The 16,084-nt window shown below is 39.8% G+C and overlaps 1 protein-coding gene across 1 annotated transcript; it reads left to right on the top strand.

The window, feature by feature from the left end:
• The first annotated feature begins 147 nt into the window (after positions 1-147).
• On the top strand, positions 148-15,715 carry LOC109853534 (MOXD1 homolog 1). The gene is made up of 10 exons (XM_020425748.1): positions 148-1,601; positions 11,187-11,336; positions 12,072-12,245; positions 12,506-12,598; positions 13,077-13,266; positions 13,527-13,792; positions 13,972-14,390; positions 14,575-14,771; positions 14,898-15,028; positions 15,133-15,715. The coding sequence occupies exons 1-10, from the start codon at positions 600-602 to the stop codon at positions 15,298-15,300; spliced, it is 2,790 nt and encodes a 929-aa protein (XP_020281337.1). The 5' UTR covers positions 148-599; the 3' UTR covers positions 15,301-15,715.
• The last annotated feature ends 369 nt before the right edge of the window (positions 15,716-16,084 follow it).

Raw genomic sequence — 16,084 nt, 5'->3', positions numbered from 1 at the left:
TATCAGCGCGATTTAATAACCGTTGTCTGCCACAATCAATACGTCCCTGTATCCGGGGCCTGAAGGAAGGGGACCGCAGCCAGGTAAGCAGCTGCAAGCATCTGCAGGGGCAGCGGCTGCCGCGTGTTTAAATTAGTCCCGGCACAACTGTCGTGCGCGCAACATGTATGGAAGGTTGTTCCTTAGACGTGTGTGTTGGAAATTGACTTAACGAGAATTTGTGACAGAAAACATATTTTAAGGCGTCTAAATTTTTTACACAAAGTGGACAATCAATCAAGTTTAATATTAGTTTCCGATTTAACTTTCCAGAAAAAAGAAAACAATAAACAAAAGTTTTTCCCTCACAGAATTATTTTGTAATAGTTTTGTGTTTACAATAAATTAATAATTAAATTTTGCAAGATTATCCTCAAATTCGAGCAAATACAAAATGATAGTGACAAATTGAATTCAATTACTCAACAGAGTGTTACGTTTATAACTTAATTAGAAAAACAGAAGATAAACTGATGATACCGATAGTAAAACGCGAATCGGCGAACTTCATTTAAATGATCGTATGAAGGATCAGAACGAGAAAAAGGAAGCGGAAGAAGATGTTGTTAGCAAGGATGATCGTGACGCTGATCGTGTGCTGGGTGGTCAAAGCCGATCTACTGGATCTCTACGTCCAGCACATGGATGAAACGATGAGGACAATGTTGTACAGAAACAGGCGGTATCCTATGAATTCTGTCTCCAAGAGAATAAAGAGGAGCGAAGACGTCGAGGCCGAACCGGTACTCAGAGTTGGTAATTTCAAGAAGCAGCGATTGGACGTCGACGAGAATTGGTACGCGATCAACAAGAGAATAACAGATGTATTAATTCCTTATGGAAATGATGCTTTGAATCATCCCAATCCACTAGATAAACACTTAAATCCTGATCAGTACAAGATTGTTTTAAACGCGATACAAACATTCTCGAAAAACCAACAGTTCAAAGAAACAACAGTTGTATCCAAAGTAGAATCGAACACATCTCGGGATCCCATAACGGAAAAGAAAGCGTTGGAGGACAAAATTCTGACTTTAGACAATCAAACTAACGTAGACAAATTCACTATCGAATCTTTGAAACTCGACGAGAAGATCTTAGAGAAGGATTGGAAGAACGTCGAAGAGGAAACAGAAAACAAAGAGAACTCGCAATTCGAGATTATCAGCACAAACGAACGGATAAATCCGCAGCTGTTTGATAATCCGAGCTTCAAGAGGAAACCTTTGGGCAATCGGGTGCCAAAGAAGTATTTTCCATTTTTGGAAAAACCGGAAAAGAATATACGAGAGACGAAGAGGCAAATCAAAAGTGAAATAATGAGTGGTAGATTTAAGAGAAGCGCGAAAACTCTGAATTTCACGAGATACGAAAAGCTGGACGAAGACGGAAACGTCGTTCTCGAGTGGGATCCCTCGTATGACAAAGAAGTGACCTTCAGGGTCACAGCCAAGACTCTGGGCTACGTGGGCATCGGTTTCAACGAGAAGAGCAACATGAAGGGCGCCGACATCCTGCTCATATGGGTGGACGATCACACCGGTGCTGTCAATCTGCTGGTAAGTCGGTCTTTCTATAACTAATTTTGTCCCGATGTCGTTCTCGGACGATCGTTGATCGATAAATCTCGATGTCCCAAAAGGAAGGTCGGTTAACAAAAAGGTATCGGAGCTGCATAACTTCGAGCCGCTGACCAAGTGGTCCCGTATGTCTGTATTATCTAAATCTGTCATAGATGCCTTTTAGAGATTTGTCATATTTTAATATAATCCCCAACAAAAAGTAGATTTTCATTGTTATCGTTTTATTTTCTAATTTTTTTAAACTCTTGATAATTAAATTGATTATCAAAAAGGTGATACTTTTAATGTCTTTAAATAAAAAAAATTAAAAAGTATATTAATTATAAATTTATAAAAAGTGTCATTACAATAAATAACAGCGTGTCATACAAAAAAGATAAATCAGCATTTTTAAGTGTATATAAAAATGTTGAATGTCTCAAGTGTTTTTTCTTATATAAATTAAACTATTAAACAATTAAAATTGTAAGAAAAACTCTCAGTTTTGAAGATCTCGTGGAATATCTTCGACGGAAAAAGAACACACACGAGAATGAACAAACGAACTGCTGAGCTCGCGATTTCGCGCCAAAGCAGTGCGAGACAGTTCGAAACCTGTCGGCGCGGATCTCTCTCTTCACGGCAAGGCGAAAGAGCCGGCGAAAGATTCGCGAAGCGAAGAGATGGTATACAAAAAGGGAGCGACAACAAAGAGAAGGACGAAGGTAGAAGAAAGAAGGAAAACGAGAAGGAAGAGAAAGAGAAAACAAGCGCAACGAAGAGATGAAACGAAGGAAGCGAAAGGAGGAAAAAGGAACTAAAGAAACGAGAAAGCCGGGGAATTAAAGGAAGATTAAGAAGGCGGTTGGAGCAAAGAAAAGGAATATGAGGCAGCAACCTGGATGGACTTGCGAGAGAAAGAGACAAGAAAACGAGGGAGAGAAAGGGGAGAGAACAAAAGAAGTATTGCGAGTATCCCGAGAACCCCATCTCTTCGCTTGAACGACGAAATCGGTTTCGAAAGGGAAGCCCGTCCGTCCGATCGCGCGCGCAACCGATCCGTATTAATGAGAAGCGTTAATTAACGGCGTCCCGGTCGATAAAACTGTTGTCGTTTTCGTCCAGATACATGCCGAGCAGCTCACTTTTTTACGAAAAATTGATATATTTGATAAAAAACTTTCAATTAGAAACTAATAAAAATAAAAACAGTGCGAAAAATTGACGCTATTAATCCGCAAGAGTATAATGTATAGTTGTTATTACGTAATTTTAATAACACAATGTCACGATAATGAAATCTCGAGAGAAAAAACGGCACGTTCGTTTTAAAACGATTTAATTGGCGATTGTGCACCAGAAGAAAGGACCGGACCGTGTAACGACGTAGGTCCAGGCTCAGAAAACCTGCTTTTCAACTCGAGCCCTTCTTCGAAATCCTAATCTTAATTAAATTTATATCCATTACGCCTGACGACGCGCGCGACCGGTATCGGCCGAGAAATTCCTCCCGACAGCGATGTACGTTCTGTTTAATACGAAGTCGGAGAACACTAAAATTTTTCTCGACAACTTCTTGTTCCTCGACTTCGTAAGAACGTTTTTCTCTTTCTTCTCTTTCTGGCGCAAGACGAATCGATTCTGTTTCCCCAGGACTTCGTTATCAAGAAGTTGTCGATCGCAAATCGACAAAAAATCTCTCTCACGCAAAAATGTCTTCTTGCCGAGGAGACATTAACTCCACTTTGGATTTTCGAGTCGCTTTACCTGATCCCTTGACCGGATGACAAGAAGGTTGGAAAGAATAAGAAAGTATACCGGAGATAGAGATGACGAAGAAAGAAGAGGCGAGAAATGAATCAGAGAAAGGATAAAATTAACGAACGTGGTTCCACAACAGATGAGATAACGTCGTGATAAATTTACGTCCGACCAGCAGCCTTTCCTCGCACGTTTTTTCGGCGTATGCGATCGATCTACCCTCGTGCCCTTCTTACCTCGATTAACTGTAAATCTCCCGACAAAATAACTTAACTAGATGCAATTTTTATATAACTCTGTTATATAAAAATACATAAGAGTTTGATGTGTACAAATAATTATCATACATATAATGTTACAAATGTTTAATTATCTTAATCGTAGTCGGACTTTTTTTTTGTAAGAGAGAGAGAAAACAAAAGTCAATTTTTGAAACAAGGATGCGGTCATAATCGACAAAGAGCGAGCCTCCCCGTTGAGGTGACTATTTGTTACCGTTGCCGGTAACACACGTAAAAGCACGTAAGCACGGCGCTTCATAATCGTGCTTGACAAATATCACTGTACATGCGTACCTGTTGCACGAATGAGATGAGAGATGCATCTACATGCATTCGGATTCAAACACCCCGAAGGCCCGGAGGTGCCGGCGGCGAAGGATACACACTCAACGCTGTGCGCCAGTGTAAAGATGCGTGTGTGAATTTGCGTGTTCAAGTGTAGTCGTGTGAAGATCGGCGGCAAGGGGATGAGGAGAAAGCCCGCCGGACTTCGGAGTTAGGTCCGAAGGGGCCCCAGTCAAGGCCTCCAGACATCATCGACGGGGGGCTGTGTGCGAATCTTTGAACATCGCTGCCGCGAGAAGGATGAAAGGATAGTACTGGGCCCGATGAACGTGCCGAGCGATGTGTGTATCGCAATACGTGATATCTCGGACCCTGGAGGCTTCCCGAACATCGAAGTGAGGGCATTTTAATGAACTTGGTCGATTAAAGGCGAACGCACGTGAGATGCAGCGCTATTGAATTAAATATTGGTTTTTGAATTAGAAAGAGAAAACAAGAATCGCGATACATTATGATGCATCGTTAATGAAGCAGAATCAATAAATAATGCACAAAAAGAGACCAAAGTACTTATGACGCCGATAATTAATTAAACGTTATTAACTCATGACGACGCGCGGAGAAGGATTTCGCCGGGAGGTTTGTGAATGGGCCCTACTGGATCGGTAGCGAACAGCAAAGGAAAGGAAGAGAAGACAGCTGTCGTCATTGTTGTCCAGTGTGACCGACATTGCATGCGCGTACACGACGATTACGATCGTAATTTATTATAGCGCCGGAAAATACGAATCGCTGTGCGCGAGTGAATCTGAAATGTACGTAATCTGCGATCTGTCTATTCTTCGGTCCCAGGGGCTCAGACGGTCTGTCCGGAACGCTTCGTCCGACAGACGGACGGACAGACGGATGGATGGTCGAGCGCAACGGTGCATGGTCGGGGTCTCATCCTCTTCCTCTTCGTCCTCCCTCACCTCCTCATACCCGATTTTGCTGCGATTTTTTTCTCATTATCCTGGACGAATCCTCTTGTTCGTTTTCTACCACCCGGTCAACACGTTTTCGTTCTTTTCCAGTCCCACTTCACGTCGCCCTCTTTCGCGTGGGTATTCGGCCGCGCTATCTTCTTACAAAGCGCGATGTCAAAGAAAGACAAAAATAAAATCCTTAATGCGTCTCGGATAATATCGAAATTAACAATAGTTATCACGTAAAAAACACAAGATTGAAAGATACGTAAAAAATTGAAATATGGTTTCAATAGGAATAGAACGGTATTCAATTAATGTAATTGATCACAAATGATAACTAACGCTTGTATAAAAGCGACTTGTGTATGAAATTATTAACATGTAAGATTCGAAATCTATACTACTTTTTTATATGATTGTGCGATTGAAGCGTCACGAGACATCTTTTATAACAATAACCCGCGATAATGGCTATTATCTCTCTTTCTTTCTTTAGAGCATATAGAACTGGAAATTTGCCAAAGAATTCGTCTGCTCGTCGCTAGTCATTGCTCTCTTTATTCGCGTTTTCTTCTTCCTCGCGACGTTCGCCCTCTCTTGGATCTGCCGCTTTATCTCATTCCACGCATTACAACCACGGGTTCTTTGCGACGACCGAGAGAGAGACGACGAAAGAGGATTTTAGCCGAACGGAAAGAATATTTCACGGATTAAGAGTAGCCTCGTACTTATTGTTAGTGGCGGCGCTCACTTTGTCTTTGTGCTTTTTTAGACGCGAATTTTGTAATAGGTTGTTTTTTTTTTCTAATAAATTGTTTTATGTCTCTTTTTTCTTAATAGAAACACGCTTTTCAATACTTTACGTTCGAATAAATGCAACAAAAATGGCAATCAAGAAGGAACGCCGGACGGAAATATATCGATTATAGAGTTGATCAACGGTTATCTGATAATCCGAATGAAATTTCTGCATTGTTGATAAACGAAGCGAGCGAGACGCTTATTAGCATTCTCCGCGTCCGAGCCGAGACATAATCCGGCGGTGATGATTTACGGTTCTCGCGTCGCGGAACCGGTCCACCCTGGCCGAATAAAATACCGTCCGGTACATGCCATTTGTCCAGCCACGGAGAACTACCCTTCAACTGCGTATGCATGTGAATCGTACGTTTATCCTGTCTCGTAATCTGAAACTTTGTGTCCCTTTCGATAATTTTGCGAGCTAGCGTAAAAACAACCTGCCGTTGACTTGTTATCATTGAAAAAAAATCCAAAACCAAGTTGCATTAATTCTAAAATATTTGTTTTTTATTTCTTCAGATGTTTGAGAATGACATTGTTCATTGCCATACTAACTGCGCTTTCTCGTGCACCGGAACAATGTATTGCTCACGAAGTATTTCTCTGAGATCCGTCTCTCTCTCTCTTTCTCTATTAATTATATATCCGCACTGATAAAAATTGATAATAGAAAAAGAGTAACGCTTGGAGGATCGCAATAGTACATATTGCGCAAGAATCAAAAGAAGAATAGTTCGGATCAGTATGACTTTGAAGATAACATCACTTCAAATACGCTCGAGAAACTCGTCATCCAGTTCTATGCTTCCTGTTACGTTTTTTCGTTCGCACCGGTTACCCGTAATACGTAGCAGCGCGATGAGAGTTACGGGGCCCTCTTTTTCGTGCTCCGCCTTGCCCCCAGGGTCGAAAACAACACTCAGAAAAGGGGAGCGAATTAGTGTTGTTAGCAATCGAAAGCCCGTGAAACTGGTTCGCAGAAGCGTTGTTTCAACGATGCTTGTCTAGCTCCGTGACTATTTTTAATGTCCACAATTTGCTTATTTTTTATGTTGCAGAGAATTTTAAACCTATAACATTGCAGTAAATACCATATTTTTCTAAGAAACAATCAATGTGATATATTATTTAACAATTTGCGGAACTTATTAATTTTTATTATAATGTAATATTTTAAATATATAATATCGGGGCAATGTATTTTTAAGAGAATTACGAAATCTTAATTACAAAACTTTACGTGTCATTAGTCTCGACCGGAGGCGCTTTGCGCATGACTTTACTTTGATCGGTGCAACCAGTGAGAGTGAAAATTCTACGTGTATGGTTAAAGCATTAACCACAGGGGTCGTTAAGCGAAATCCAGCCAGCAAATTGCGGATTCGCGCACCCCCGAGTAAACCAGAACGACGGGAGCGAAGGGAAGGGGTTTCCACCGCATTTTAATTCGTTGATTATTATTCCGCGTAACCGCTCGTAAAACCGGCCACGATGAGCCTTAACGACTCGCCGCGCGTAATTGCGCGTAACCGCGTGCGCGCACCATCGACGCCAAGAATTGCGACACGTGAGAACCGGGACCGAAATCGCGACTAAAAAAAGCTAACGGAATAATAATTTCCACCTAAAAACCTAAGTAAACCAGTTCAGAGAACACATGAAGAAAAACAAAAAAACAAAATGATTTTTCTATAACGAACGCTCGGTCAAAACTCGAATTTTGAATAATGCTCTTCTCTGCACTGCGTGGCTCTTTGAAAATGTATACGTATATTGGAAGCTGTAAGATATAACATATAATATAAAAATATCACTGTATATAGAGTTCTTTCTCTCTCTCCATTTGGACGAGTTAATTTTCTTTGACGACAATTAAACCACCGTTAATATTTGTCACTTAGACAAGTTCGCACATTTAATTTCTCTCTACAATCAAACTTGCATGTCTCTTAATTCACAGAACGATAAATCTGTTAGCGAGGTGCGCGCGAAATTTGTCGACGAACTACCACTTCGATTCTCCGGGGTTTCCGAAAGACACGAGAGAAGTCCTTTATTCCTTCTTCGAGGAGGAAACCTCGTTTGCCCGCTACCACAGCTGCTGTTCTGCCAGGTGGTAAAAAAGAGATTCGACAGCAAGAAGGTTAAAAGAAGAGGGAATTAGGTACCGAATACATGTAAAAGAGAAGAAAGAAGAAAAGGATAGAAAATGTTGTTGGTTTCACCAATAAGTAAGAAAGAGAAAGATACAGAAGAGCAAAAGAGGAGGAGAGCGGGAAGAGAGGAGAAGCGACCCAAATGCACATATTCAGAAGTACAGGAAAGAGAGAAAAGAAAATAAAGAAAGAAAGAAGAAGAAGCTATCACCAAAACACCTGGCGAGCTTCTCGTAGTGGCGCCTCTTCGGAGAAATTCCTTCGTTTTTCTCCATCAGATCCATGGGAACCACCTTTGAGCGCATAAAGCGGCGGTGTTTTCTTTTTCTTCTGTGAACGTCGCGCGTTGCATCGATCGAAAAACATTTCGTGAAACGAACGCGCGCGACCGAGATTTTAAAGATCTCGTGTCCCAGAAACATCCCGACGGGATCGCATTTTTCCAACGCTCGCATTGTGCGACGCAAAACCGCGGGAAGGTGAGACCTGTTTTTATCCCACGTCGAAGCACTCAGCGATACCAATCATAATCCTCAATGTAATCCAACGGATCGATATCTTTTTTACTTTAGAGAATTTTTAAACTACTTTTCGAGAAGGATTTAAAAGAGAGAGATCTTTGTCTCTCCCGGTTTGAGTACGTTGTTTATCGCGCAAAAATCTTTGTATCTCTATACAATCTGTATCTCAGACACTCAAAGATAAATAACATCAATTAGTTACGGTATGAAAAAAGAATAACAAATGATGAAGGATTCACAGATTGTCACACACGTTCATCAAGGATCCGTATCCTTTCCGGTCTTGGGAACGCCTTACGTGCAGAGAACTTGCGTGTGAGGAAGCCTCTCAGGAGACTCTCGCAGAGGAAACGCAAAGTGCCGATCCGTGACGTCACATCCGCCGAATCAATTTTCCGCATCCTAGACTTGTGTGCCTTTCGAAATGCGGCTTTTAAATCTTGACGATCTACTACATAGCTCCGATAAAGTCGTCGATTTCATATCTAAGCGACTAAAGAGGTTTAAAATAACAATTATTGTTAGGTATTGTGGCATATTGTTATTCGCGCCTGGGATTACGGGGTAATAACACCGTTGACGGCGCGGGTTTGTTAGCGTTAGAGGTAACGCATTTCTAAATCGAGGACAACCGAGACGCACGGCTTCCTCGTCGTTGTCAGCCGACCGTCGCGTCGTGACTCAGTCGCAGAAAATCAGGTGCCTGCAAGAATAACCGAGTCACTCGACGGATCGTTTGCATAATATCATCGTCTCTCTAACGATCGAGCCACTTTGTGGCATTTTTTGTCTCGTGCGCGAAAGAGACGTCCCGCGATAATCCACCGTGGGAAACGAGAGTGTTTTCTCTTTCAGTTCTCTTTTTTCTCGATTAGATTTTCCTATAGCCGAGAACACCTAAATTATAACTGGTTTTCAGATGCTTGCTGGCCGAGCCGCTCGGTGCGTAGTTTGAATTTGTTTCATATAAATTAGCTTTCGCGAGATAGCGTGTCATTGCTCCTTCTTACGATCTAATCTCGCCCTTATCGTACCTTATTCGCGGAAAACTGTAAGCTAGCTGATGAGGATGTGCGAATACATTAAAATAATGAGTCCATGTTTTTCGATGTGATAAATTAATAAACGTGATGTATATAATTTATGGCTTTGGTTTTAAATTAATATCAAAATCTCAAAAAGCACATGGACTCTCAATAAATGAAGACAGATTATACATAATTACCGAGTTAGCTTAATGTCTCATTCTTGGGAACCAATTTTTGTATAACGTTTAAATAGAAATTAATTAAAACAGTTCTTGTGAAATCTCAGACTTTTTAATTGCCGAACAATTCGCCAGGGCTAACTAATTAGCTCGATGGCGATGAGAATATCCGGATGCCATGAGAATACCGTCGCAAAAGTACATGAGAACGTACTTGAACTCTACAAAATACACGCGCAATGTGGGATTTGCTGCTGATCGAGATAAAAAAAGATTCATGTAGAACCTTCCGGGAAGATTTCTGCACGTGTATTATTATGACATTCAAAGATTGTTCCTGGTATGGGCAAAACTCATTGTAATTAAGACTTGCTTATCAATGATCGAAGATCGATAATTGGCCGTTAACCCCGCACGTGAGAGTCCACACAATTTACGTGGAGTCTTTCAACTTATAGATTGTTGCATTACATGTTGTTTCGTTAAAACAAATTTTTAGACAATAAGCAATAAGTACACAATATTCCGAATAAAATTTTTATCAGGTAACAATAAGTGCATTGGAAAGATTGTTCGTGTTCGTGAAAATGTATGATTTGAATATCCTTCCGTTGGTGATATCTCGCGAATACTTTATAAGTTGTTTACATGTTAATGAGCGTCTCTCTCTCTCTCTCTCTCTCTTTCTCTCTCGTCTCATTACCTCACGCTTTTCATTTCCACCGGTTCCTCGGCAACGTTTCGAACCCTTATTACTATTTCCTTTCTGCACGTGCTTGTTACGCGAGGCACAGTAGTACTCCACTAGGCATGACTGACGCTCCGGCAATTATTCGGATTCATTACGAGCAGGAAGGAGACTTCCCTTCTTCGGGGCCTCTCGTCCTGCCTCGCGTACGAGAGCGAATGTACGAGAGCGGCCCACCGTAACCGGGATCCAACAGACCCAAACGCCTGCGGCCTCCCTTCGGCGGATTCGCGTGCGCTAGCACGACAGCTGGGAAATTGTTTCTTTCTTCTCTTTTCCGCACCTTATCGCCACCGTAATATCGACCCGTGTTTCTGCACACGTTCGTTTTTTATCTTCATGAAATCATAATCGCTCACAGGATGTTTCAGATTCATCACGTTTAATTCCACAAAGTAAATTTGGAGTTGATTTTTGCACTTGCAAAATTAAAAATAAAAGAGAAAACATTCAATGAAAGCAATTGTGTGTCACTTTGTATACATTCGGGAAGTGATTTATTTTACGATATCAATATTCTTTCTATTGTGACGAAAAGTCACGCTGGTGAACACTAAATAGTGCGAATGACAAAGTCACGGTTATATTGGAGGATAACGTATATTCATACTGTTTGACAAAGTAAAAGAGAAAGTAGGTAAGGACAGAGAGAACAAATTACGTGAATGGAAGGGACTCAAGTCTTCCAGTTCACGGTATATGCGAACACCTGGCGCTCACCTGACCCGATAAAGCTCTCGATCTCTCGTCCAATACGAGTTTTTGGGGCCTGCGGGCCTCGTTTCGACGAGCACGTTGAACCCTGACGTCAACAATTCTAACGTCTTTCTCTCTCTCTCCTTCGTGTGTTCCAGGACTCGCACGGTACAGAGGTAAATGCCGCGCCGGTCACCGACAATTCCCAGGACGTTCGAGTGCTCGGCGGTTCCCAAAACGAGACCCACACCACCGTGACGTTCGTCAGGAACTGGGAGACGTGCGATCCTCAGGATCACCAGCTCACGGTAAGTCTTTTGCAATGTAATTTAAAAATATAATTTCTTTCTGTTTTGACACAAGCAGCATCTAGGTATTTACATTATGATTTTTTCAAGGTATCTTTTTTCATCTTAAGATAATAGATCCTGAATTTTCGAAAGCGTTTCGCAAAACTATTATACACGTAATTGAAAATAGCTGTCTGGATAGCGTATGGTGATTCGTAAGCGTGTATTAACGCAACGGAGTTAAGAAAATTTAATGCTCCTCGTAACGCCAAATTATCTCTAATCCGGTACTTTGTAACTAAAAAAACGCACGCAAAGAAAACAAAACTTCCGTACGCATTTTTCTCTACGGCAAATTCGAAGAAAGAGAGAGTGAGAAAGCACACGCATACAATTCAAAAGATTTACTGTACAACTGTCGAGGCTCCATAGAATTCACGAAGTATCCTCTTTCGATTTATGTCCGAGGGATCCCGCAACTTTGAGGAGCCTTTGAGTCTCGCTGCCTCGAATTCCTGGGGCGGTATTTAGGCGTTTAGCGTGCCGTCTGTCCTTCTTCGCCGTGGCGTAACTCGCCGTTTGATGTATCTGATTCTGACTGCGATCGTGCAGTTCATTGTTTGAGATAATATTCGTCGTGAAACAAAATTCCGTAAAACAAATGTACAAAGCTATAACACGCTGTAATTTCCATAAGTTAGTATTTTTCGAACATAACATTGCCTCTGTAAACATCCACTCGTGCGTTTTCAGGGAGATACAATCAGAGTGTTGTGGGCCCTTCATCAGAACGATCCAGAATTGAATACGCCGGTGTGGCACGAGAATAAACGAGGTGGTAAGGCTCTGAGGCTAAAGACAGCTGCGGCACACTCGCCACCGCGAGAGATTCACAATGTGCATCACTGGGACGTAAAGCTCAACAAAGTAAGATCTTTTATTGAGAAACTCTTTTATTATTATCTTCATTAATTTAATAGCTTTAGATAATTTAACTTAGTGGTTTCTATTCGCGCGCGTATTTTAATGAATTGAGAAACAATGGCACAAATATTAATAATGTTAATCATATTGTTATGTGACGCGTCTAAAGCAAATGAGAAGAATTTTTGCGAGTTATTAGTTTTGCTTTGTATCTAGTTGTGAGTTAATCAAATTGTAAGTAACTTAATACTATTTTTTAACAGTTCGAAGTCTCAGACAGCAAGGACACGATCTACTGGTGCAAAATCTTTAAGGTCCCACCGATTGTCTCGAAAGAGAAACATCACATGATAGGGGTGAGTATGCACGACGATGCAAATTCCTGCTAACAGGTTTCTCGAGTAGAAACACGAATCTCTCGTGAATGTTCCACGGCTGATGGAATGCAAAGGTTGGGCTTATCCGTATGTGCTTCACGAATCACGGTCATTCATGCCGGACGTCGTGAGACGTGAACTCGTCATTAGAATAAAGAAGAGGTCCGGAATGATGTCACACAACGACAAGACACACACACACACACACACGTATATCATATACTCAGACGTCTACTGACTGTCAATGGGATCTCGCGGGAGAAAGAATCATAATCATTTCCAGGATCCTCTCGTAAAATTCTCATCAAGCTCAATCTTCGTATTGACAGCTTTTCAAGCATGATCTTCTCAAAAATAGATAATTGAGCAATTTCGCACGAGTTTCGAAAAAGTAGATAATCGAGGCGAATCGATTTTGGATTCTCTCTGCATTTATGCATTATTTATGGGGTTTCAGTACACACCGATCATAGAGAAGGCGAATGAAGATTTGGTCCATCACGTGATCCTGTACGAGTGCGCATCGACGGATCCGATTCTTGGAGAGCACGCCAGACTTGTCGGTACCGATTGCTACAGCCAAACGATGCCGGCGGCATGGGAAACGTGTCTGCAGCCCATTCTCGCTTGGGCTCGCGGCAGTAAAGGTAAATTACTTGCAAAGTGAGAACATAGTTGTATGACGAAGATCAATCGACTCACTGTCCAGTGTGGAGTAATTTGCACAAAATTTTCGAATTCGATTAAAATAAATCAAAAATAAAATATCAATAAAATTTTATCTAATTTTTTTCTACATATTATAAAATCGCGGGCAAAGCTCTTCAAAGTACAAATTATGTTCTTTGTTCATTTTGTTTTTGATAAGAGAATATAATAACAAATGTAATAATATTTGTTATTACAGGAGAGTGGTTGCCAGAACACGTGGGTGTACCTATTGCAGAACATCGCAATAACTCATATTATATGCTGGAAGTTCACTATAATAATCCGAGCCTGAGGAAGGTAATCGACAGCAGCGGCGTAAGACTTCATTTGACTCCAAGGCTTCGTCCTCAGGAAGCAGGTATTCTTGTGGCTGGCGTGGCGGTAAGTCCCCTGCATATGATACCTCCCAAACAAAAGGAGTACGCCACCGCCGGATATTGCACTCCCCATTGCACGAACACGGTAATTGACGATTATAGAAAAAAAATTTTTTTGAACTCACAAAAATATTAAAGTTTATTTTGTAATTTTTTTATTTTTTTTATTTTAGCATTTTGAAGTATCTACATTTTTATGAGAATAAAATTATAGCACGTATATAAAGGTATCAATTAACGAAGTAATTTTAAATTTTCTCCTAGATGTTCCCTGTCAACGGCATCAATGTTGTATCTGTCGTCCTGCACTCACATTTAGCCGGTCGCCGTCTCAGCTTGAAGCATATTCGGCAAGGAAAAGAATTGCCGAAGATAGTTCAAGACAATCATTTCGACTTTGATTATCAACAATCTCACACCTTAGAGAAAGAAGTGAAAGTGTTACGTGGCGACGAGCTCGTCGCAGAATGCGTTTACGGCACTTTAGATAGAACGAAACCGACGTTAGGTGGTTATGCGGCTTCCCAGGAAATGTGTCTAGCATTTGTCGTGTATTATCCCAAAACGTCTCTTGCTGCCTGTTATAGCATGACGCCTGTTAAGGATCTTTTCAAGACTCTTGGCGTGAAGAGTTTCAAGGGAATGACAATGAATCATCTGGAAAAACTATTCCTAACAATAGGGTAATTTTTGTTTTCTTTTTCATAAAAGTTATACGTAAAATCAATATTTTCTAAATTAATATTTTTGTATATAAAATATAATTTAATTTTATATGTACAAATCTTCTATTACAAATTTCATAGTCACCAAAATCTTTTCATTAAAAAATTATCTTTCAAGTCAAATGCTTGTAAATTATTCTAGAACTGACTCGGCTTCATCTTCGACCAATCAGCAACAATTCTCTTCTTATCCCATCGCGGAAACGACGGACAAGATCGACGAGGTTCTCATTAAAGAAGCTGAGTCCGCGTTAAGAGCGATGAAAGATTACACAGAAGAACGCGAGAGCGATAATATCTTCACGCGACTCATTATCGAAGAACCCGAAGAATTCCGAGGTAGATGTTTGTAAGATGATTATAAAAAAGTCAAATATATATTTTTTTCTCCGCTATTTATATAAAAACTACACAACGTAAACAACTTTAGAAGTTTTAATTGTGATGTTGTTTTTTAATGTTTAGGACGAACTATGGCTGAACATATGTTGGCTTTGCCATGGTCGGAGGAATTGCTCGCTAGATCAATAGAAAAAACTCTGTATCACGGCAGACATATGACATTCTGCAGAAAGAAAGACGACAAATTAGCATTGGTAAGTAAAAGCACTTTGTTTCGTCTCAAACATAAAGCTAATTTTTCGCGTTGTTATATAAAACTAATTATAGAAAACCAATTTTTTAATGAATTGTTTTTTAGCCGGCAGATATTCAAAACTTTCCCAACTATACAGCGCTTCCGGAATCGAATGACACGAGTTGCAGTAACTTGAAGAGTACTTCCGGCTCGTCTAATGTTCCTCAAGTTTTTCACATTTTCGTGATAAACCTGGTTACTATCATCTTCGTAATGATTGTTGTGTTCTAAGATGCTAAACCGTTTAGTCAATGACAGTCAGTAACAAGTGTTGCATGACAAATATGATTCGCGCGCGAATGCACTGTCAATTATGCGAATATGATATACAATATTGCTCCCTAAGTTACGAAGTTTCCTGTATATTTTTGAATTTATAACTTTTCTTGTTTAATTTATTAATGTAAACGATTATTGCGCTGGTCAATTTTCCTTTGTAAGGAAAATTACACAAACTTTATGAAAACTTTTCATCAATTTGGCATCTACTAGACGTATAAAATAGACGTAGAAAAATAAAAAAAAAAAAATATATATATATAGAAATATATAATATAATATATATAACATGTGTAAATATATGTGAGTATATATTACCAATGTATATTTATACGAGACGTACATTTTCGTTAGTAATGTTTAATTTTGTAATACATGCTTTGTATAAAAATAAATGTTTATAAACCTTGTACATTCTTGTATTTTATTTCAATCCTCTTTTCAATAAAAAAAACTATCTTAATAATGTACAATTATTTATATAAAAATTAGTATAATCTGCTAATATAATATATAAATAATAATAAATTATATTATATAAATATTTATTATAAATAATAATAAATTATATGAAAAAATATATTAGAAAGATTTACATTTAAAAAAACTAATTTGTCAATTAATACAAACCCAAACTATAATAATATTTCTTTAATATATCTAATCAATTTTATTTTAAAGCAAATTTTACACTTATTAGTTTTATTCAGAAAAACTATCTTTCGCGAAATAGGAC

The sequence above is a fragment of the Pseudomyrmex gracilis genome, unplaced genomic scaffold (assembly GCF_002006095.1).
Source record: "Pseudomyrmex gracilis isolate BER0280 unplaced genomic scaffold, ASM200609v1 scaffold_50, whole genome shotgun sequence".
In the NCBI taxonomy this organism is placed as follows: domain Eukaryota; kingdom Metazoa; phylum Arthropoda; class Insecta; order Hymenoptera; family Formicidae; genus Pseudomyrmex; species Pseudomyrmex gracilis.
The sequence above is the reverse complement of the archived record's forward strand: the minus strand, read 5'-3'. Positions and strand labels throughout refer to the sequence as shown.

Coding starts and splice junctions, on each gene's coding strand:
- LOC109853534 (XM_020425748.1), top strand. CDS start 600: ATGTTGTTAGCAAGGATGATCGTGACGCTGATCGTGTGCTGGGTGGTC. Junction 13,267..13,526: donor TTGGGCTCGCGGCAGTAAAG/GTAAATTACTTG, acceptor TTGTTATTACAG/GAGAGTGGTTGCCAGAACAC. Junction 13,793..13,971: donor CTCCCCATTGCACGAACACG/GTAATTGACGAT, acceptor ATTTTCTCCTAG/ATGTTCCCTGTCAACGGCAT.